Source organism: Nymphaea colorata, chromosome 2 (genome assembly GCF_008831285.2).
Source record: "Nymphaea colorata isolate Beijing-Zhang1983 chromosome 2, ASM883128v2, whole genome shotgun sequence".
Lineage (NCBI taxonomy): Eukaryota > Viridiplantae > Streptophyta > Magnoliopsida > Nymphaeales > Nymphaeaceae > Nymphaea > Nymphaea colorata.
Window position 1 is genome coordinate 34,806,879 of NC_045139.1, and position 24,786 is coordinate 34,831,664.

The 24,786-nt window shown below is 38.5% G+C and overlaps 2 protein-coding genes and 1 non-coding gene across 3 annotated transcripts in view; 2 read left to right on the plus strand and 1 right to left on the minus strand.

Annotated features, from left to right (window-relative positions):
* Window positions 1-5,214, plus strand: part of LOC116247289 (alpha-mannosidase At3g26720-like) — a 31,078-nt gene extending 25,864 nt beyond the window's left edge. Inside the window, exons 25-29 of the mRNA XM_031619378.2 lie at window positions 684-794; window positions 1,248-1,343; window positions 2,814-2,861; window positions 3,688-3,756; window positions 4,854-5,214. Coding sequence (XP_031475238.1) covers window positions 684-794; window positions 1,248-1,343; window positions 2,814-2,861; window positions 3,688-3,756; window positions 4,854-5,081 — 552 coding nt within the window. The 3' untranslated portion in view covers window positions 5,082-5,214. The remainder of the gene's footprint in view (window positions 1-683; window positions 795-1,247; window positions 1,344-2,813; window positions 2,862-3,687; window positions 3,757-4,853) is intronic.
* Window positions 5,215-5,403: 189 nt separating this feature from the next.
* Window positions 5,404-5,476, plus strand: TRNAF-GAA (transfer RNA phenylalanine (anticodon GAA)). The gene has a single exon. It is a non-coding gene; the product is annotated as a tRNA-Phe (tRNA).
* A 7,002-nt stretch (window positions 5,477-12,478) lies between these two features.
* Window positions 12,479-16,120, minus strand: LOC116248858 (transcription factor ICE1-like). The gene is made up of 4 exons (XM_031621869.2): window positions 14,817-16,120; window positions 13,628-13,849; window positions 12,861-13,031; window positions 12,479-12,766 (listed from the first exon to the last, which is right to left on the minus strand). Exons 1-4 carry the CDS (start codon window positions 15,984-15,986, stop codon window positions 12,683-12,685), a joined length of 1,647 nt encoding a protein of 548 aa, XP_031477729.1. The 5' UTR covers window positions 15,987-16,120; the 3' UTR covers window positions 12,479-12,682.
* Window positions 16,121-24,786: the final 8,666 nt, after the last annotated feature.

The window sequence follows — 24,786 nt, forward strand, 5'->3', positions numbered from 1 at the left end:
ATTCTTTCTCTCTCTATATTCCTGCATGAATGTTGATTTCAGAACTCAGATATTGGTGCTTGAATTTCTTACACTAACAATCCTGTATTCCACGAGAGGACAAAGTATATTGAGGTTGATGGTCACTTCATTAGGGATTTGGTGCAAGAAGGAGTTATATCTATAGTACATGTTTCATCAGAGAAGACTACCTATTGGTGAGTTTACGAAAGGTTGTGACAAGCTGAGCATGATTGACATCTATGCTCCTGCTTGAGGGGGAGTGTTAGAATATTAGTTAATGGGTTAGGCAGCTTTATGAAATTTTAAGAAATTCCATAGGTCTTGTTTGTTATCCTTTATATTTCTTGAGGGCTTGTATGGTATTTTTTTTTTATTGCTGCCCCCTAATCTCTTTTAATCAGATATTAGGGTTAATGGAATAGTATAACTTCTCTCACTGTCTCTCTCTCTCTCTACCTGTTTTCTTCTCCCGTGGCCTCACATAACACTGTCATCGATAATGCCTCTCCAATTATTCTCTATCTGTCCCTTTTGGAACTGGTTTTCCTGTTATTTATCCTTCCATTTTCCCATTGTATAACATGTTTTGTTCTGATAGTTATATTACATATAATTTTCGTCTTATAAAGTTCCATTTTCCCTTATTTTTATGTTGAAAACCCTGTGATAATCATAAACAGATTCAAGGAAAGTTCTATGTCAGGATAGATCCATTAGGTGGAGGTGCTAAGTGGCGCCGTTCTGCTGGACAAGAGATATATTCACCGCTTCTTTTGGCATTTGTGGAGCAGGTATGGTTTGTATTTGGTTTTCACTGAACTTATTGGTACTTCACAGCCTGATAAATATAGTTAACATATTTTTATCGGCAAGGTTTTCCTCAGGTATTAATTTGAAAGTTTGTTTTTCTTGAGAAAAACTGTGGAAATAAAAAAAAAATCAAACATATAAAAGAATAAGAGAAGAGAATTGAGATAATGAACATTTGGGTTTTCTACTAATTTTCTTAGAAAAACATCAATAAAAATTTCAAAGTAGTAAATTTAAAGTACGTTAAAAACATTTTTCTGAAAAATGTGAAAAGAGACAACATTTTCATTTTGGCAATTTTTTTTGTCAAAGTCACAATTTTCAACTTTTTAATTTTATTTTTTCTTTTTTTTGCTTTTTTTTTTGGGAAAACACCAATATTTGTGACAACGCTTCACAGAGATGCAGGAGCATTAATGGTCCTTGATTTGCAGGATGAAGTTGAGATGGGTAGTCCACTTATACGAACCTTTTCAAAGACGAGTACATCTTACAGCCTGCCTGATAATGTGGCAGTTATCACACTTCAGGTATGTGATTTGCTTGTATTTCAGTAATCTCATTCTTTGAAAAATATTATAAGTTAGAGATGCCAGTTGGAAGGGCAACAGACATGTTGAAAGATGTTCAATAGACATGTAGCATTCTCCTGCAATTCTTGTGTTATCTTTGTTAAATGATATGTAGAATAGATGTTATTTTGCCTCTTTCTGTCCATATATATATATGTCGGGAATGCGCGGACCAATGGGCAGATACAATCAGTCACATATTTCCATTTTTTTAGAAAATTAAAAATTAAGATCTGACTTTCATGTTTAAAAGCATAAGAAGTGAAGTAAAGAACATTTTTCTTTGCACTTATAAGATGAATTGTATCAGCTAAAAGTTTCTGGCCATTAGTTCTTAAATCTTACTGGACTCATAATATTTTGGGTATGAAGGTTACATCCATACAGTTAGATTTTTGCAAAAAAGTAGGAAATGCTAATATTGGATATGATTTATAGGATCAATAAAGATCATGACCAGTCCTGGTCATTTCACACACACACACACACATGTGCAAGTATATATGTAAAGTAAATACTTACTACATATAGGGTTTATACTTTATATGTACTTCTAACATCTAATCTCTTTTTAGAGGGGTCTCAGTAATTCTAAAATGATTGAACCCTAGCCATTTGGAACTAGCTCAGCATTTGATTCTCATCTTGTTTATATTGGGGGTTGGATCCCTTTTGTAACTGATGCTTTTTTCTGGCATTTTGTTTATGAATTATATTTATTATTTTAACATTGCATCTTAGTGTTGAGTGATCAGGTGTGGGATCTTTTCCCTAAGTGTGATGAACTTGTTTTGGTTGTTTTATCTGTGCTGCATTGAGCTCTTTAGGCTCTTAAGTGGTGATCGCAAGCTTGAATGCTAGTTCGTAAGTGGAATGCAGCTGCTTCCAGCATATCAAAAGCACATTTAAACCCTGGGAAAACTGCATTAGGTCACATTTTCACAATTATATAATAGATAGTTCTATGGTTTCATATTCTCAAGACCTGTTGTTTGCTTAGTGACTGCCATTTTCTCCATTTATAATCTCAAGATTCTCAGTCTTTAATCTTTGTAGAGCCGCAAGCTGCATGCAATTGTTGTGGACCTCAGATTCATAAAACATGAGACTCATGCATTGGAGGACTTGGCATCATAGACACCTGGTCTCTAGCACATATTGTTTCAAAAGCTTACAGCATACCTTTAGACCAGTATAATGAAAATGTAAAAGAGGCGTCATCTGCAAGTCTGCATAGTGCATATAACAGATGTAACTGCTGTTTGTCCATGGATTGCGAAAATACAATGTTTGATGAAGAAGATAAAGACTCGGGCATTTTGTTGATTGCAAACCTACTGTATACATGCAAATTATTATCATCTCACGCATATATTTCCTTGGCTTAAAAGCAGCTTTTGAGCTTTCTAGTCTCATGCTTGTGTTCAGGAGCTCAAAGATGGAAGCACACTTCTCCGGTTGGCGCATTTATATGAGGTCTCATTTTCAATCTTTATTTTCTCCATTCAGCTTCATGATGTATTCTCGTCAGGTAGCTTATTTCTGCAGACATGGTCACAAAGTGGTGAAAATATTTGTCAGACTTTGTAAGGTTTTTTGTATGCTTGTAACTCCAATGGTCAGGCACTTTGTGTTTCCCTTTTGTTGGTCTTTTAATCAGCAGCGTTACCAACTTGTTAGGGAGATATACTTGAACTATCCCAGTTTCAAGATTCTAGATAGTTTTTCTGATGAGAAGAAGAAACCAAATGTGTATTCCTTTAAGAAAAAAGAAATTAGAGAATTCCTACCAAGTCAATGGTCCACAACTTGATTCCATTGCTGTTGCTTTTTATGTGGGAAAAATTCATGAAAGGCATCATTATATTAAGCCATTCATACTGCTAAATGATGCAGACTTTCCATTTGTATTTGACCTACACCGCTATTGGCTTTTATCCTTCTAAGTTCTTATGCATGCTTTTAGCATTGATACCCCTCAGACGAAGTCTTCACATGGAATTCATCCTTCTCAATTCACACGGATGTGGGAGAATACAGGCATACAGCCACTTTAACCTTCCAATATCCATTACATAAAAGGGGATATGTAACAGGAATCAAGATGAAGCCTGTGACATAGTTTCTCCTCTCAAATCCACTCAAATTGTTTAAATTTTAAAACACCTCTGTACTTACCTTAGAAGATTTTTGTGATAATAATTTTAAATCTTCTTTCATTTCATATTAACTCATATTGGTCAAATCTCAGAATTTTACACATTGAATAGATTATCCTCACTCTCATGTTCTGGCTTGTCAGATGGGGGAGGATAAGGACCTCTCAACAATGGCATCTGTGGACCTGAAGAAGCTGTTCGAGGGTAGGAAGGTAAAATTTTTCTACCTGCATGGAAACTTGAACGATCAACTTATGGTTGTGTAGATATAATATTATTACCAATATCAGTATCGGGGTCAATTAACTCGTAAAGTAGTGGATTGAGAAGCATTTGATGGATTTCATGTTGAAAAAAAAGTTTGAAAATCATTTGGCCTTGCTCACTATGCCTTTATAGGCCAGGTGCACCTGATTTCTCTCCCTCTGCCTCTCTTTCTCATGTATTCCAAACAACTTACGTCAGGGACAAGACCAGACAACGTCAGACAATTTTTACTTTATCAGTGTAATTTGACCTCCTAGATATGATATGACTGATTTAACTAGAAGATACACATGAAATCAAGTGCTTTTCTAGTTTAAATATGTTTTCTGAGTCATCCAAAAATCAATAGCTCTTGCAACTCAACAGTGAAAAAATGAAATGTTCGAGTCAGTTAAACCAAAACATTTTTTGCAAGAAGTAGATCAAACATTATCATATTCAGATTTGAGTCAACAATTCTGAGTATGTAATTTTCTCTGTTTGATTCTGTCCCTAACATAAGTTGTTCTAGATATAATTCCCGTATATATCTAGTTGTTGCCCCTAACCTAAGTGGTCTGGGATCTCTCTCTCTCTCTCTGTCAAAGATGTGGATGGCAGCTAATAGTTGTCCAATGCACGTTGTGATGTTGCAGCTTGTAAGTTGACTCTTCTGATTAGTCGGATGACTCACCTCATGAGCTTCTATAATATTTCATGAATTCTTATATTTAACTGGCACTATATACGTTTAGCTTGTTACGTCCAAGAACTAAAAAAATATGAGAAGCCCTGCAAGCATGGAAACCTGACTGGATAACTTGCATTTTGTTACACTAAAATTAAATCACAACTAGTAGTTTGGCTCCATAGAGTTACAAATTCGAAGCTTCTGATTCTCATGACTTGCCCATATTCTACGACATGTAATAGTTTGTCTCTCTTTTATATGACAAATTCCCAGTTTCTAATTCTCATGAGTTACTGGCACTCTGCTGGCCCTGTAAGTGTCTGTGCGTGCGTGTCCTGATTCCTAAGGAAATGGAACTCTTGTGTTTTGCAGATTAACAAGATAACAGAAATGAACCTTTCTGCAAACCAAGAAAGGGCAACCATGGAAAAGAAACGTCTAGTTTGGAAAGTAGAAGGTGCACCTCGACCTGAAACTGTTCTGAGAGGTGGTCCTGTGGATCCTGTCAAGTTGATCGTGGAGTTAGGGCCAATGGAGATCCGCACCTTTGTGCTAATGTTTGATTACATCTTCCTCTACACAGATGATTCGATGAGGTAAGTAAGATCTGCCATGAAATGCGCTTGTGTATCAGGAAACCCTTGTTTTTCTCAAGGTTTGATCTGCAGCCGTTTTCCAGATCTTAGTGTATGCTATAACTTGCTTTGGTTATTACAAACAATTTATTCTCTTCCCTCGTCTCCTGTGGATTCCACTCTGAACATAAGAAAGGGAGAGAGAGATGGGGCTGGGGCTCGAAGCCTTCAAGCTGAGGGACAGGGATAAGTGTTGGGAATGTTTGATTACTACACAATTGAAACTACTTTGAACTTGTGATCTGCAACCGAAGGGGTATGAAGCAACTGAATGAAGGCAATATCACGCGGGGATAGCTCAGTTGGGAGAGCGTCAGACTGAAGATCTGAAGGTCGCGTGTTCGATCCACGCTCACCGCATTCTCTTTTTCTTTTGCATCGGAACTTACGGCAGTCTAACACGCTCATCGGAACCAAATCTTTTACTTGTTCGCTCATCGGAACCAAATCTTTTACTTGTTGCTAAAAATTTTATATCAGGCCGACATTTTATTTATACATGATTTTAGAATAACCCTTATGTTTACTTGTATAAAAACTTGTCAGATAACTATAAAAAATTTTCTATTAGTACCATCGTCACATATATCTTATACGGGTCTTATACGGCGAGAATTTTTCGAAAATATCTTGCGAAAATTTTCTTTATTAATGATTACAATATGAAGATTGCAGGAAGGCAGTCCACTCACAAGAGATATAGGTTACGATACCCGTTGTCGCTGTCACACATGTGTTCCTCCTTTGGATCGGTAAGGTTCCTAACATGATCTGGTGTACGAGGCACATTGTGAGAAGGGAAGGGGGTAGGGGGAGGGGGAAAGCAAAAGGGCATCACCTTGAATTGGTACCAAAAATAATTGTGTGGACTGTGAGTTTTACATCTCTTTTGACTTTTTTTAATCATTGAATTTTTGTGCTAAAAAATGTGCCCATTACCGACCACAATTTTAAATACAAATTTAAGCAGTAAATTTAACATATTGGTTCTTTCTTTTTAAAAGGAAATAGATTTCTTTTTAAAAGGAAATAGAAAAGTAGTGATTAATGGATATAGTGTAATTGGTAGAGTTAGGGACATATGAAAAAACATGTTTTTAGTTCGATTCTAATGAGTACGAGGCCCGTGCAATTTACAGTGATGGAAGGCAGTACCTAAATAAAGGGTTTAAGACTGTCATTACTGATGTCTATGCAATGGTGCAAAGACCCTCGAGGTAGAGGGAATGGGAGGACCATATGAGAGCAGGGCAGAGTTAGGATTTTGTTTTGTTTTAGTAGCAGCCAAACAACCAAGTGAAGCACCAAATAGAATTTTTTAAAATATTTTGAAGGAGCCACCATAATTTTTCAAAAGTTTTATAGGGGCCAAACAAGAAGTTTTTAAAATTTTAATGCACAAAAAGTGTAGTTTTCAAAACCCAAGAGTCATGGCCCTAACAGGGAAAGGCCACCATAACTTTTCAAAAGTTTTACAGGGAGCCTAACCAAAATTTTTAAATATTTTAGTATACGAAATTTTGTTTTTTCAAAACCTAAGAGGAGGCTGTAGCCCTAACGGAGGGATACTAATTAAAAAAACTCTTAAACACTTTAAAGGGCAGCACTTTATATAAATGGCAAACGTTCTAAAGCATCAAAGTGAAAATAAAGAGTAAATGCCCAAGCCTGCCTATATGTTGCTCAGCTACTGCAAAAAAATAGCAAAAATGGAGATAATTTAAGAACTAACTTTTCTTGCTGAAATGGAATGAAGTAGACAGAGAAGCAGTCCATGTCTAGACACAATTTGGGGTTCCATGGGATAAAGTTTAGTAGAAGTATGGATTTTAATTTCCAAGTTGTAACTTGCAGCAGCTCCGCACTAGCTGGCATTCCTGCACTTGTTACAGATTCTGCAAGAAGCCAGGTCTATGGTGTCTCTGAGCGGTTGCAGCCTGTTTGTGGGCAGAGAAGTTTTTGGAATCAAGAGGTGTCCTGGACTCATGGGTCTAAATCGAGTGACTGTGGACAAGTTGCAGTTGCAGAGTTGCAACCAATGTAGCAGTCAAGAAGTGCACAGTCTAATCATTAGACTCGTTGTCAGTTGCATCTGTTTTCAATTATTCGGCGTGTATCAAATCTCATCTTTCAACTTTCAGTTCAACCATCTTCTCTGCTGTTCCTAGAAATACCAAGAGGTTGTTTGGCAACTACAACACAATTGTTAGTGTGTTATGAACCTGCCAAAAAAATGGAGCAGATTTTGGATTTCCTTGTGAAATATTCTAAAAAGTAAGGGCACTCTTAGGGGCAGAAATTTTCCATGAGATGGGTCAAATTAAAATTTTTAAATTTTGACTAGGATCGAAATGTCATTTTTTTAAAATTTTTATATAAAACAAGTAAAATTTTTTAAAATTTACATGTAAATTTTAATTTTTTTTGGAGGTGAGGCAAGGGCCCATGCGGGCCGGGCCCTACCTTGTCTCTGCCCCTGCATGCCGGAAGAGTGTCTTTTTCAAGAGTAACATACCAGGCATGCATGCAGGAGGGCTTTGGCTCTCACTCGGAAAATTTGGGTATGGGGTACGAGAGGTATATATATAAATATATACATTATAAATATATACAATAGTCCACAAAAGTTCTAAAAATTAAAGAAAATATAGAATCATGATAGAAGAGAAATACCAAAGAAGGAAAAAAAGATCAAAACTAAAGAAAAAAAATATGTTTGAAAATATACATTGTTATGTTTTAAAATACAGCCATATTTACGTACCCATATTGCTATACGGACACAGGAAAGGAACGAAGGCAGATCACAAGTGCCAGTGTGACTTAGATGCTTATATATTTGTCTGTTTGCAAGCAAGAGCAGGAAAAATTCAGAAACAAGAAGCCTCTTCTAGAAATTAATCATGATAAAATGACTTCTCTATCTTGGACGCCACTGTCCATGAACGTCTGCAAGTGGCTCTATTGCATTTATGGGCTTTCCTCCTTTGTTGGTTGGCCTGAGTAAGATCTGAAACAGATTTTTCTGTGTGTACTTCGATAAAAAAGACCCCAAAACCCGTTCCGCCGCCCCCACCATGAAGGGCTCAGGGCGTGGAGGAAGTTGGCCGCTTTAATGGGATGCACGGGCTTGCTCCCTTTTGGTGGGGGTGCATCTGCCACCCCACTCAGCACCTCTGAAACTGCCAATTCAATGCTGTGTTCTCTCCATGAATTTAACTCATTGAAGATCTTTGCATTAATGTTTGTCATGCTTTCTCATTCTCTCGTGTCCCCACCACAGACATTGAGGCCTTGCGCATTTGGGAAGTTGCCCCAGATGGCTCACGGTCAGTAAAACTATATTCACTAAGGAAAGTAAACTGTTTCTCTTTCTAACATTTCCTTTTACTGCATCTGGTTCCCGAGAGCAAGTTATATATGGAGAGACCATGAGAAGAAGGAGGATCTAACTATCCAAGACGAAGCTAAACTGGTTATAGGCATCTCATTGTGCACAAAAATTGCACACTACTCTATATAATGACCAAAATACCCCTAATCATAAAAAGCAAAGCTTTTAAAAAATAATGGAAAGTTAAAAGTTATATATATATATATATATATATATATATTTCAAAGAAATACTTAAAATACCTCTACTCCCACTTTTTGTTTTAGGATGTATATGTTGTGTTCACCACACACCACCCTGATGTCGTGTACGCAACTGAGAGGCAACTAAGAGGGGGATGATCTCAGGGCTCAAGCCATAAATTTTTCACGAGGCAAGCCAAATTAAAGTTTTTAAATTTTGACTAAGGCCTAAATATTAAGTTTCAAAATTTTTATATAAAACAAATGAAATTTTTTAAAATTTACATATAAATTAAAAAAAATTGAGGTAAAATTGAGGTGGGGCCAAGGCCCATGCAGGCCTTACCTTGGTCTGCCCCTAATCTTTATGCTTACCCTTCTTATGGACACAAGATGCGAGTGCCTTCCATAACAGCGAGCTGAGTACTCGATACCTGGCCCAACTCAGACCTGGGCCTGAGCCCGAAAAAAAAGGCACTGACTTGCTAAACCCAGGATTCGGGTGTCCTGTACACGACTCCTTATCGAGCCAGGTTGGCCTAATGCCTTGGTTCTCCTTCCTTGCTTTTTGAAAGCACTTCTATTAAGAGGTCATATGTTAAAGCCCTAAGACTGCGTGTTAGCAGCCATAAATGACAAAAATACTCATGGTCATGATGGCAAACCAGAAAAGATACCGAATGGCAAAAATGAAAATTGAAAAATGTCTTCTTAATACTCCTATGTGAAATGGTGGAACACGGGTTCCTGTGTTAGCCACTTCCTTGCCTGGTGTCGGTGTACATTGTAAAGCCATACATTTTCTTCCCGCTTTTGTGTCTCCGTTTCATCGTTTCATGTATTGGTAACTTCGCTTTTTAGTAAATAGTAAAAAGTTTCCGTAGACAACTAAAAAGTTACATTATTATGAATTGTTCGGTTCACAAGGTATCGTGTAAATTGATTTTTCAACAATATCAATAACAACTAGCAATTTGACTTATTTTTTTTCTCTTTAAAGTAACTTGACAAGTGATGTTTTGCAAGAAATGAACGTCCAATACATTCTACAAAAAAGTTATCTTTTGGTTTTATAAGAGGGGGTTTTCTTTTTGCAAAATATGGACTTATTGGTCATTTCACATACCAAACATGTAAGCTTCCGGCAGGCCAAGTGGCGGTGCTTGTGCTTCCCAATCGGCTCGCTTGGCTCAAACTCAAGTTGAGCTCCTTATAACAAGCTCGAGCTCGACTCGACTATAACTTGCAAAAATTTGTTTTTATCTTAAAAGTTTTTTAAAACCTGTGAACCGATTTTGACAATGTTATATAGAGTACTAGCTTGCGAGTCGAGTCAAGTAAAACAAATTAAGTTTTTGAAACTCAAACTCTGCCCGCGTTGGCTCCGCTCGTTGTGCAGCCCTACGTCCAATATACAAACATTATGTTTATGCACTTCAAGTTGTATGATCAGAATACTGTTGATCAAGAAAAATGAGAACTCCCTACAAATAATAATAATAATAATAATAATAATAATAATAATAATAATAAAATTTCAAATATATATATATATATTTGAAAAATCCCTCACCCCAAAGAACTCCGTTTCTTTTTTCTTCGATGCTTACCTTAACCTTACTCTCTTGAATCCACAGAGAAACGCCCAGCGGTCGGTGGGCGAGGGGTCGAACCCAGACACAAGCTCCGCCAGAGATGGATCTCCACAAAATCTTTGACCGGATTTCACAACCGCTGAGTGGTACAGTAAATGCTGCGGTCCCAAATGAAAGCGGCGCCGAACGGCAACAGTGGAAAATCAAAGAACGTGAGGAGAAGGAAAGAAAAGCAGATCTCCACAGGAGGGAAGAAAAGAAAGAACGTGAAGGAGCATTTTTCTTTTTCTTTTTTGCCTTCTTTCTTTCTTCCTGTAGAGAGAGAGAGTATAGGTGCAGCAACGGGCTCGCAGAAGCGGCAGTAGCAGCAGAGCAGTGTGTAACGTTTCACTACGTGGAGAAAGGGGGCACGGGATTCTTGGGGTTTGGAATGGCAGAGAGAAGGTGGGGAGCAGAGAGAGATCGTAGGCTTTTCTTTTTGAAACGTTGGTAACATGACGAGAGCTGCTGGTTTCTCTCTCCCCGTCTCTGCATGCACAACCGCATACTTTCCATGCTCCCGTAGCGTACCTTCACTGCTGCTGCTGCTCTCTGAGGCATACCATGCAATCTATGCTCACAGCAATGGCATCCACATCACAAGATTTCTTTGACCTAGATGGTAATCACGCCACCCTAGAGAGGAAGAAAGGAAGAGAAAGAGTGACTGGAGCTACGTAGCTGCAATCTTTTCATAGGGATATATTTATTTCTGCACCTCAACACTCACGATGATGCACGAACATTATTTGTTTATTTATGAACCCTGTGAGCCTCACGTCGGTACAGAAGAAAAGGAGAAGCGGTAGACAGTACCGGCTCCTCACCCTCCCGTTTCCGTTTAGGGGGAGGAAGAAAATTTCAACAGAGGGGTACTAGTTACATTATATAATTTTAGATTTATAAAAAGTACTTGTATTTAATTTAGAAAACAGATATAAAATTTTAATATAAAATTAACTATTTTTTTGTGAGTACAATTGCCCACACTATGCCTACACCTCTTTCCGCCTCTGCTCCCATCCTCGGCGGGCCTGCCGACCCATCAAGAAGGCTCTCTGATAAGAGCGGTTGGTTGGTTCTTATGGGGAACCACATGGCCAGCATAAAGAGAGAAAATGTGACAGAATATAGTATTTCACTGGGCTCAATTCATGGATTTGGTGGAATGAACACATGAAGAGGGATATATATTAGGGCTGAACTCAAGCTGAGTCAAGTCTAAGCTTTGGCCAGCTCAAGTTAGACTTGACTTCTGGATTGCTTGGCCCCAACTTGAGTCGAGTTTAGTAATGTCAGCTCGAGCTCAACTCATTTAGGCTCCTATAGCAATACCCACTACATGATAAGATTTTGATTTTCTAATATACTAAACATAAACAAAATCATAATTATATACATTAAATCGAGTCGAGTCAAGACAACTCAAACTCGACTCGCTTATGAGCTTCAGCTTAAATGTTTAGATTTACACTCAAAATCGAGGTTGACTCGTTTAGCAAACATGTATAATCAGCACGAAGAATGAAAAGGATCCAATTTTTTAAAGCCACAATTTTTAGATTTTGAACGTTTTGGTTTCCTACCATCAAATTGAACGTCTAACTTAACTCTAAGGGCATGTTCTGTGTCCTGAATAGTTGCACTTTGTCTGAACTTTGTTCAGCGTCTACCAAAGGCTGTCTAATAAGAGAGAAGCCACTCCGCGCTCATGACCAGGTTTTGTTAGTAGGGAAAGACATCTTCAAGAAATTTTCAGCGCATCAATGCCCTCCAACCTCCTCTCCATCAGCAATAAAGAAGAAAATCTTAAGCCTCTTTACCAGGTAAAGAAAGATTCTGTTCGAGGTACTTTTAGTTGGTAACTGTATTTTTACATATATTTATATGAACACGAAGCTGCAAATATTCTCTTGAATGACTGTAGCATCTTCTGCAGAGGTGTCAGTATCAACAACACCTGAGAGAGAGAGAAGACGAGAGAGCTAATCATCTCCTCGAGAAATCGGTTGAACGGAGGGAGATCAAGCTGCAGCAGAACACCACACTGTAGAATGGACTACAAGACATTTTAATGGTACACATGATCAGTACGCGTAGGAACAGCCCTTGGAACAGAGAAGCAGTGGAATTCATGTCAGAAACGCGGAAGTTAGCTCAGAAAACAGGAACTCTTTATTCAAGCCAAGATGGCAGATGACAAAGCGTTCGATTGAATTCCCCCAAGCACGTAAAAGAGAAATGCTCCCTTTTACAACCCACCCCAACAAAGACTTGGGCACCATTACGACCACACTGGCTTGGTTGGCGACCAGATTTACAGAGATTGAATACGCCATTTCTGTGCGTCTTCTTCCTACATGGCAGCATGAAACCCCGCAGAGTGCAGAAGCACTGCTTTGATCTCTTCCGGAAGAACGTCTGGCCCGTCTTTGCATTGCTGAAAGAACGTCAGCCATCAGCACACTTCGACCAAGAGAACCTAGTCCCGTTAATGGTGATACAAGACAGCAAACTGGAGAAAGGCAACTTACTTCAGCACGGAAGACATCCAAGGCGAAGCCATTGAAACAGCTAATGACTGCCTGTTGAACATCAAGGCCGAGCCCATCCAATGCCCTCATAATGGACAGCAACAAACCCGGTCTTCTCCCGCAGAACATGTGAATGTTAACAGCCCTCCCTTCTCGTACTCTTACTTCAACCTGCCAAGAAGAACCAAAGAAGCCTGTCAAGAAAGCAGAGACAACTGTGGCTTAGAAAGAGTTTGAGTCACTAAAAGACAGGGTGAACACCAATAACAATCTGGTTTGGGTTTCTTCAAGATCAGGGAAGATAGAAGCATTGCCAGTTGCCACTGGATAATGAATCCACCCTCATATATGCAGGGAATATCAGAAGAACACTATTTCCATTTTCTAAATTTATCAGCTATTTTTATCTAATTTAGTAGACTCCTGCATACTTTCATGTAATTTGATAAAATAATTTGAAGCTTCTTAATCTACCACTAGACAAATGTGAAACCATAGAAGATAAGGCCTGACTTATGGCTATTCAAGATAGAACAGTATTCATTGATCAAACCATGAATACAGAAATATGATAGGAGGACAAGCCTGACAACTGTAGGAAAGAGCATGATTTATCTCAGGTAATTCTAGAGTGTGTGGTAAATTTCCTATTCTTAGCAAACGGAAGAAACATAGAAAAGAGAAATGCCTTTCAACCAAGAACTTACAGTTCAGAACTTTTAATTAACAAATGTCATATAACGCTGCTGAGGGAGAGAAAGACTTACTCTTGCTGGCTGACTGTTAGGGCTGGGTAGCGAGCTTGGACAAAGCTCCTCCTTCACGCGGCATGGCAATGTCGGTGGCGTGGGTGTCAGTGGATGGAAGCTTGGGGTAGTAGCCACAGAAGAATTAGGAGTAGACTCGAGTTCATTGTGAAGATCATTGATTCTTTGGAGAAGCTCCTTCAAATATTCTATAGCATCACCAAGGATCGAAGCTCTATCCATCTATGATGACAATGTCAAAAACATGAGTTACTCCACAACCTAATTGGAACACAACCCTTGTAAATATGATCAAACAACAGAAGTTCCTGCTGAGATAAAACTTCAAATCAATACGAGACAACTGCACAGCTCACACTCTTTCTTATTCATAGCGTTATGAGATCTCAACCTCAGTTTCCATACCAGGGAAAGAAAAAAAAAAAAGAAAAAGTTAGAAAAAACCAAGGCACTTCCTGAATATCATTCTCCTCACATTTATAAAGGGATCATTCAATCAAAATAACAGGGAAACAAGGAAGCCACTATTGTTTCCAACTGTGAAGTTAACAAGAAAAAATGAGTAGCGGATCCATATGGACCAGGAAATATGATAGGCTTCTCTCCAGAGCTCTCTCAAATGGGTTTCCAGGTCTTAACACAAGAATTAGGAACAGGCAAGTGCAACGAATTGAAGAAGAAAACAAAGAACACCCAGAAGATAACATCACTGCTCTGTAAATGTTTAAGAAAGGCAAGTTTACTCTGCAGAAATATCACAAATTTGACCAGTCTAAATGGTTGGAAAAGATTAAAATACCTACAGAAGGGATGAAAAATTACACCATTATTTTTTTCGATTTTTTCTTTGGTTCAGAGTATAGCATCGAATGCAATAGCCAAAACTTAACTACAGACAGGAAAAAGAAGAAACCATGCTAAAGCTATGTGAAAGAAGTAAGAACATTCACTACACAGAAAGTCAGCACCACCTGACTAGAACAATAGAAAGAAAACCATTTCACAAGTTGATCGTGAAGGCAGAATAAGTGCGTAAACTAAAAGTAATGGAATCTGGTACAAGGAGATATACCATCAAAATTATATCCTAAGAAGGCAATAACATAAAAGGGGAAAAGAAATAATAATATTTTATATAAACGACATAATAACCGATAATTACTTAATAGAGTCAGAGAGAGAGACCAACTTTGCTGATCTTAGGGACCACTGATCTGAGCATGTAGAGCCTGTCGTTGAGCTTCTTCCTTCTCCTCCTCTCCGCCATCAGGTTCTTAGCCGGCAACCCTTTCTTCTTCCCCTTGTGATCTCCGGCGCCACCTGCCGGCACGCCCGAACTCAAATTGCTTCCGCTCCTCATATCCGCGGTCACCCCCAATCCTCCCCCTCCGCCCGCCTCCGCCGTAGCAGCCTCCTCTGCCTTGTTGTCAGCTACCTCATCCGAATCATACTGCAAGGCCGACCCTTCCACGCTCGCGTCATCAAACTCATCCTCATTGGTCATCCTCCTCTCCTCTTCTGCCAACCGCCCCTCGCCTCCTCGCCCGTCCGCATCAACAACAGCCAATCCACCACCAAACCCCCCTCCCGCAGCCGAATTCTGCCGAAGCGCTGCCCTTTTTTGAAACAGGGTGGGCTGAGCTCCGACGGGCGGAAAAATCTCTAGCGGCCTCAAAATTTTGGTCCGATTCATGAAAGCCCCGTTCTCCACTCCCCCATCCATACTGAAATTCAAGGAACCAAAGTTCTGGTTCTCGCAGATCGGCAGAATCCGAGCCAAATGGCCGGTAGGGCTAAAATTGGAGGCGCCCATTTGGGTATGCGAGCTCAATGCGCCGAACCCGGTGCCCGAGATTACAGGAACTGGGTGATCGCCGGCATCGGCAGCAAGACTGTGGTTGGGGTTTCCCTGGAAGGAGGCGAGGAAGCCGGCGTCGCAGTCAATATCGAGGCCGCCGCCAGCATCGAAAGGATTGGAGCAAACGCCGTTGAGGAGGGAGGAGAGGCAAGGCTTCTGGGGGAGGAAGGATGGGTCGAGGCTGAAGACGGACGAGGGGGAGCAGGAGGAGGAGGAATCAACCGGATGAAGGAGGGTTGTGTGGTCGTGCGGGTTCGACGACGGGACGAGACCGGCAAGGTCCTTGACTCCATAGCCGTCATGGTGACGGTCGGTGGTGGTAGTGGTGGCGGCGGCAGCTGCGATGCTTTGGAGGTACCACTCTTCGTCGAGAAGAGACTTGAAGGAGGGGAGGCCAGTGAGCTCGTCTTTGCCCTCCACAGCGTCTCTGGACCAGGAGACGGCGTCATCGTCCTCCCCTTCTTCCTCCATCCACACCACCCCGTTCACTCTAGACAGCATGTCTCTCCGTCTGTCTTTCTCTTTCTTTGCCGCTAAAGGAAAGAGAGAAGGAGATGATTTCTTCCTCCTAGTTGCTACAGAGTGGACGTGAGAGAGAGAGACAGACAGTTCTGTGCAAGGGCAGCAAGCCGAGTGACGGGAAGGGGAGGACGTCAGGCTTTTATGTGATTGGTGGCGGTGACTGTATTACCGGATTACCCTCAAGAATTTTGACAAATGACGAATTTGTTTTCACCGCTCCTTTTTCCTTGTTAACCGGGGCTGACGAGTTTTTACTGTGGAGTAACTTTGTTTTCCGGACTCTTAAATATCTTTGGATTTTATTTTTCATTCTTCTGAACCAGTACGGTGACAATTGGCGCAGAGTCATCGTTTTCGCTTGAGCACTTCTTTTAGGGCCTACCCTTTTGTTCGTATTTCAAAAAAAGCCGATGTTTCTTTTTTACATTTTTAATAAAACTGTATATTTCTCCCGATTATCTCAACGGAAGCCTCATGATTTTGTTTATTTCAAATTAATAAAGTTTGATATATAGATATTATCCAAAAGCTTCATATGATAGACGTTCATACTGTTTTAGAATGTGCGATTATTTAGAAAAAAAAAAATTCTTAGGATCATTACAAAGTATGGATAAATTCATTCTTTTTCTCATTGAAAAAGTTTGAAAAGATGAAATGAAGAGGATTAGCCATAAATCCATAGATTCCAAATCTTAAGGATTTTAGATTATATATATATATATATATATATATATATATAAAACTTGAATGTCTTTTATTCAGCCATGCATTTTAATTAAAGCATTGTTTTGGTGAGGAACAATAAGCCAAGTTAAGGTCTCTCTTCTCTTACATCTGGAGTTCAAGATGTGCCAACATCTTGATTTCTATGTTCAAATCCCATGGTTATTGTCATAATTTTTAGTGTATTATTCATCTGGGTTGAGTCGTAAACGATAACAAGTACAACACCTGACTTGAATGATATACGACAAGATAGAATATTAGATACATACAATATGACTTTGAGGTTGGTGATTTTCATAAATAAACAAATATTAAAAATATGAAAACTAATTATGAAATTTGCCGTTAAATGGTTCATTTTATTACATTTTACCATTTGAAAAATAATTTTGCTAAGTAGGTAGTAAACACGACAATTAGCGCCTTATAAGTTCATTTCATGTTTCGGAGGTTTTTTTCCTTTTAATCTCAAAAGTCAGCTTGTTAGATTATTGACAAATAGTTGTTATCTTGGATGGTTGTGATTGAATGGTTGTCAATATGTGTCACATTTGACAGCTCCCTCAAACATTAGTTGATGCATTAGTCAAATCAATAGGACGAAGTCACGAGTCCGAATTGACCGATAGATTTTGCTTTGTATTGACAGATTATTTAACAAAACCAATCATAAAAGTCTCCTTTTATTTTTATTCAAAAGATATTTGATATACTAATGCAAGTACTTGACTTTGTTATGACTGGCACCCATAGAATTTCTTTGCTGTATATAGATATAAATATAATCGATCTAGTAACTACAACAAAATGATTGAGAAACCTTCTCGTTTCTCGTTTTGTTTGAAGAAGGCCAAAAAAGTTGTTTCACATTGTGGTGCATATACGTGCATATTATAATATCCACGCTACCATATACCAGACTCTGATATGCCATATTTGATAAGAATTGTTTAAGTCATTGGTTTTTTAAGAAAATCCAATGGTTGTTATTAAATTGAAAAAAAAAAAGAAATCTAGTTATATTTTCAAGCGACTGAAGTATCCATTAATAGAGAAAACAACTGAGTTTCCTTAATTGAAATTCTTTCTGTCACATTTGAGGAATATAAAAAAAAATCACATCTATATTTTTTTTAACTTAATTTGTACCATATGATTTTTTTTTTAATGAATGCCCAACCAATTCCCTTCAGGTAATTGGGTATATTAACATTTTGTATCTACTTGCACAGACACATACACATATATATATATATAAAAGATACCTAATTATCTAATCAGGATAATCTAAACGTTCAAAAAAAAAAAAAAAACTGTTTGATATTTTGGTCAAGTGCACACCCTTTTTCTCATTCTTTTCAAACATACACAAGGGCGGAGCCAAGGTAGGGTCTGCTTAGGCCTTGGCTCCACTTTAATATATTTTTTTTAAATTGCATGTAAATTTTAAAGCATTTCACTTGTTTTATATAAAATTTTTGAAAAATGATGTTTCGGCGTACTCAAAATTTAAAAACTTTAATTCGGTCTGTTCCGTTAAAAATTTCTGGCTTGACCACTGAGCATACATTTGCTTTAAATTGATGGTTAAAAGATTGTGTAACACAAGTCAACTTTCATATATATATATATATATATATATATATATATATATAGTTTGGATGAATAATACTTACCATAGAGGTCACATGAATTCAGCTGGTGATCATTGACTCCTAGCGCCATGCATCTAATCCTAACGTCATCACAGACTGCCTGACTCAATGAGTACGTAGTGCCTGTCGCCAGCAGCAGAAGAGAAGCGAGGGAGATCATCCACTACATTCAATTTCCTCTTTAGGATTTACTTTCCATGATCAATTCGTCGAGGGTGAAGTCTGCTGCTGCATGCACAGTGACGACGAGGCTTAATTTTCTTCCCACGCAACTGGAGAGAGCGTCGTCTTCCCTTCCTCTCGGCCTCTTTCTCAGAGCCTGCTACGTACTGCCACAGACATCCGTCGCCATGAACGTGAGCACTTTCATTCACTCCCTTACGTGCCGCAACATCCTCCTTCCCGGGAATGAATATGACTCTGAAACGTCGTCTTCTGCTTACGACTCAGCTCCTCTCAGTGATTGATAACGCATTTAAAGCTTCGCTCTCACTCATCCCACCGCTTCACCTTGGCTTCCTTCCTTCTGGCAGAGATTTACGAGCCAAAAGCACGTTTTTTCTCCCGCTCTGTCAATCCTCGCCGTTGACAGTACTGCCAATCAACGGCAGTTAATGTTGATGGCGTCATGCACATCTACTGCTCCATTACGTGACAAATTACGCTACACTGCTTGATTAAAATAAGCAATTCTTAATTATATCTGCTCTTTCTAAAATTCACACATTTATATTTGAATTTAGAATCGAATAAGAATAAAAAAAAAGTTATATCTAAATAGGAAAGCCGATTTTACAATTCTAAACCAATTTTTACATTAGTATCTGAATCTGAATTGGAAGTTTAAACTGAATTTCGCAGATGTTTAAAATATAAGAACATTGGTATAAGATGTTTATCTAAAACTAAATTTGATCCGACCTCAATCTAAATCCAAATCAAAATTTGATTCGGATTTGGTTATATCCATGGAATATGAGACATAGAGCCAGACATTGGTAGAAGGCTATTCCCTTATTTGGGATCCTTGGCCCAACACAAATTTTGCATACAATATTAAAACTATAAATTTAAGCTGAGCCCCACGCTAAAGATTAATTCAGTAATAGAAGGGGTATTCTTCTTTGAAAAGATGAAAGAATTAATTAAATATTTAAAAAAGTGACCCATGAAGCTCTTAAGTTGGCCATTCGGGAGCAATTCTCATGGACGCTACTTAACTGAACTACAAATGGTGGTATATGCGACGCTCCAATTGAGTGCTTAGTGTAGGTCCATCGAGGTCTCAAAACAACCCTCGAACCATAGATTGGAGGGATGTCTCGGGAATTTTCAGTTCGATTTTACTCAGATCTAAAAATTTAAACTAATCAAATGGGTGTGCATACAGTATCATATTTTCCTTAGAAATGCGGTCCAACGTCGGAAAAACTTTCCCACCGATTTTTCACAACGAGAAGGGCGGGGGAGTGGAGAAAAAAGAAAAAAAAAAAAAGCGGCCGGAACTCTAGCGGTTGCACGTTACAAAATCTGCAGCAGGAATTTCAGTAACGGCGCGCGAACTTTTCACCTTGCCTGCCCGAGAAGCTCCAACAGGGGCAGTTTCGGTGTTACACATTGTGGGGGGTCTTTGGTCATTTAACAACGGGGCACACCGCAGCCGATGATGAGCGGCAATGGACGGGCGAGATCTGATGATGGGAAACGGGTGAATTTTGAGGCAAACACAACTCCCGGTTAGTGAGAGAGAGAGATAAAGGGGATGGCATTAATGAGGAAGGCGACAAATCGAGAACCTAGAGAGAGAAAGAGGGAATAAAATTAATATTGGAGAGGGACGGAAGCCAGGGTTCCCGTGACCACATTCACCGCACCCAGTTGATGAGGGTGGCTCGATCGCGACCCCTCGTCCCACCGAACCCACCCCATCATCATGGACGTAAATGGGAACCCACCGGATCCGACCCAATCAAACCTTTTTGTCAGATCGAAGTTGGTTCTCCGTTTTGAATTTGAATCTGATTATGGAAACCAGTCTCTTAGCGGCGGTGTAGCCACATGGTCGCTGGTGTGGGCAGTTGCCTACACCATCCTCTAGTTTATGGTAAGTTGCCTACACCATCCTCTAGTTTATGAAAAGTTGCTTACACCATCGTCTGGTTTAATATATATGTTAATGTTTGATTATATTTGATTGTCAAAAAAAATTATATGCATTGAATGAGTGCCTTCACCAGTAAAAGAATTCTGACTCCGCTGGTGTTTGTTAGGTATGTGATTTAGGTCAGATCTTCGTTCTATTTCAAATTTATATAAATCAGGGCATAAAACCCAGGGCCGAGGTAGAAATTTTTCATGAGGAGGATCGGATTATAGTTTCAAAATTTTGATAAGACAAATAATTTTTTCAAAATTTACGTGTAAGATAAAAAAAAATGAGGGTGAGCTAGGCCCACCCTTGGTTAGGAATGTCAATGGATTGGATTCAAATCATTTAACCAACCAAATTGGTTAAAAAAAGTTTGATTAAGAAAAAAATTAATACCCGATTAAAAAATTAGCAGATTTAAGAATTGACATTCAATTGGATTTAGATTCAATTTAAATAAACATTCAATTAAATTCACGTTTGGATGAGGATTGAGTTTTACTAAATATCCAACATTTAAATTTTGAAAATAAACTTTTAACGTATTATAATGTGGTCAGGATTTGGTTGTGCCTTTAAAATTTATATTTGGATTCAGATGTCAATTTAAAAGTTTGACTCAAACTGGATTTACGTTAATTTTTTATTCAAACTGGATTTACGTTAATTTTTTTTAAAAAAAAAAACTAGCTCAAATTTAGAATGTACATTTTTCATCTATAACTTTTAATTTATTAAATATGAACATCCAATCAATCAAATATGATAAAAGGTACATCCAATTTAAATGTAGTCTATTGGTGCTTATAAAATTCGAACAACATCCACCTGACCACTGTCCATCCAACCCCTATATGGCCTAACGATTCTTGCTTACAGTGGTCGATCTAGAAAATTTTGACTAAGGAGCACTAAAATTTTACGTGGCGTGATGTGGGCAATTGCCGGCACCAGCCTACAGGCGCCTCCGCGAGTGCCTGTAGGCTGTAGCTATGTCAGATCATATGACTCCACCAGTGCTTATAGCCTATACCTGCTTCTAACTAGGGCATGTAAATACATGCATGTCAGGTAAGTAGCTTGAATTTCGTTGCATGAAGCATTCCAAGAGACATGAAAATACTGTGAATGAAATTATGAAAGTGGGTCTGGTTGTCTCATTTCCACAATTCCTCTATCTTTCAGTAGGATCCACTTCTTATTGTATATAAAAAAAAAATATGGCAGATCTAGAAAAATTATGAGGGGACATTTATATCTAGGAAAGCCCCTACATATGTATAAAAGTAAATATTAAATTTGATAATGTAAAAACAAAGGAATTTTAGAGAGCTGGTGTGGGCAATTGCTCACATGTGGCTACACCACTGCTAAAAGGTGTGTGACATTCAAACTTTATTAGATATAAAAAGTTTGTAGCAAAGACTAACACTCACATTATGTCACAAGCAGGGACAGAGCCAAAGTAGGGCTTGCTTGGGGTTTGGCCTCACCTCAAAATTTTAAAAAAAATTATATATAAATTTAAAAAAAAAAATCACTTATTTTATATTGAAATTTTGAAAAATGATATTTCACCGTTAGTTAAAATTTAGAATAAATAACTTTTAAGTGACTGGTGCGGGCAACTGCCCACACCCAGTCACAATGTAGCAAAGACTAATACTCACACATTATGTGACAAGCTGAAATCCTCCTGCCATCCATCCGTCCATCCGGCCCCTCAGAGCAGCACGCAGCCCCTGTGAGACGAATCCAAGAATCCCTCACATATAAGGTAATAAATATGGCTTTGCTTTCAAATTGTGTGCATTTATGAGATATTCATATGAGGAGAAATGCACATAAAGCTGGATGATGGGAACAATTTTACCACCTGTGGAGTCGCTTTCGTGGGTTGCAGAGAAGTAAATGAGAACGGTAGAATGAAGTTGAAGGGGAGGAGAGATTAAAGGGTTTCACAAGGGCCGATAATTTTGGAGGCCGTACCGTAGTGTCGCTTGTGGTCCGAACCGGGGGAAGGAGTCGTTTTAATTGCGGGGTGCGGTCGTCTGCGTCATCATTGAGTCGTCCCACCAGGCACGCGCCCTGTTGCGGATTCAATCATGGCTCGCTTTGGACGGAAGCGGCCGAATCGGGAACGCGGGGACCAAACAACCCCCCCGCTCCATTTACTCCCTTGTCGCTTCCGGTTCGGCCTCGCCGTTCACCATGTGCGGTGGGTGAGTCGTTTTGCTATATGATACGGAGAATCTGACCGTACCGCACTGCTGAATCGGTTGATAAATCCGAATGTCGTTTTTTTTAAAAAAAACGACACCCGATATACCTAAAAAAGGCCGAAGCCCTTCCCTCCTTTTCTTCACCGGAGAATGTAGGTAGGTAGGTCGGTCAAGGGGATCAGATTTTGATCAGATATATTTTAATCATATCCATTTTTCAGATATTCACATATTCAAATTCAAATTCGGGTTTTGAATTTGAATAAAGAAAAGTCATATCCAAATTACAAGCCGCCCGCTCAATAAAGTCCTTTCTCTATTCTTGGGTAATGATCTTCCACTGCTTTATAACTATACTTTTAAATACTATTTGGATTAACTTCTCTCTCTCTCTGGAGCATTAGAGATGATCTCTCCTTTCACCCATCTGCACCAGCTATGAAGTTTCTTAGCTCTACTAATAAAACTTGAAACCCACACTAAATGATGGAATTTACTTAAAAGATCCTATTTCTTAACTTGCATGTAGAGGCGGAGCCAAGGTAGGGCCCAAGGGGGGAGCGAAGAATTTTTTTCAGGGGCGAGCCAAACGGTCCAACGAACTTATCTGAGTAGGGCCAAACTACGCTCGAATCCACAAAATTCATTACACAACTAAATTTTTTTAATTCTTTTAATGTAAATTTTTCTTTTCGATTAGTTAGGATGGGGCCACGGCCTAGGCAGCCCCCCTCCCTCTCCTCCTGGTAGGGTCTGCATGGGCCTTGGGCCCACCTCATTTTTTTTATAAAAAATTTACATGTAAATTTTAAAAAATTTCACTTGTTTTATAGAAAAATATTTCGGCCCTATTCAAAATTTAGAAACTTTGATTCGGCTCCTTTCCCCGTTCATGAAAAATTTCTGGCTTTAACCCTGTAACATTGTCCAATTTTGAGAGGCTAGACTTCTCTCATTACCAACAGGGGGGGTTGAGCCCTTGCAATCATGTTTTGAAAATCAGTCTTGAAGTTCTTTTAATGCGGTTTTGCATGGTTTTAAAATCAAGTCTTGAAGTTCTTTTAATGCGGTTTTGCATGGTTTTAAAATCAAATTTCTTATACAAGACTGTATAGACTGAAATTTCAAGAGTTTTTAATAATTGCTAGGTGTCAGACTTTTTAGGTGCTAGAATCATAAGAAATCATGTTAGTCGCTGATCTTATAAAGATGTATGATTGTGAGAAAAACCAATCAGAAAAACTATATAAGGTATTTTAGCCATCTATAATTAATTAATAATTTTTTTTCTTGTTTTTCTCTCAATCATCTATCTTGTAAAGGTTAGCGGCTAAGATGATTTTTTATGGGTCAAACACCTACAGGTCAGATACTTACCAATTTCTCTTCATCTCAAATATTGTAGGAACAAAAGGGATAATAGGTTCTATTTTTTTTTTAATTTTTTTTTTATAGATGATGTTTTGTCGATTTATTTTGATAAGAATAACTAAAATGCTTATTGAGGGTAAGCAAAATACTCTCCTATAAAGCGTTTTTAATATAATTTGTTCAAATGGTGAACTTCATTAACTGATGGTAGTTAAGCTTTTAAGTCTTTGTAGTGACTAAAATGTTACTGTTAATTATAATATTTTGGTGTTGATGACTTGAAACTCATAGGCAGTACTTCTTCACAAAAGAAACCACATAAAATATTACTATCATGTTCTAAAGCTTACAAAATATGAATGCCTAAATTTTGTTGTTCTTATAATGCATAATTAATTAAAATATGTAATCGGTACTTAAAATAACAAAGTTCCCCTTCTCTCTCTCTCTCTCTCTCTCTCTATACACACACACATACACACAAACTTCTTTTTAAAAAAAAAAAATTTCTTTTTTCGCAACCTAAGACTATAGGCTCTTTTACTATCAAATTTTCTAATGACAGCAAATATGCTCGTTAAAGATAAATTAGCATTGTTCCTTATTTCAAATGCCCTTTTCACAATATTTTTGTGGTAGGAGGTTTGAAGCCA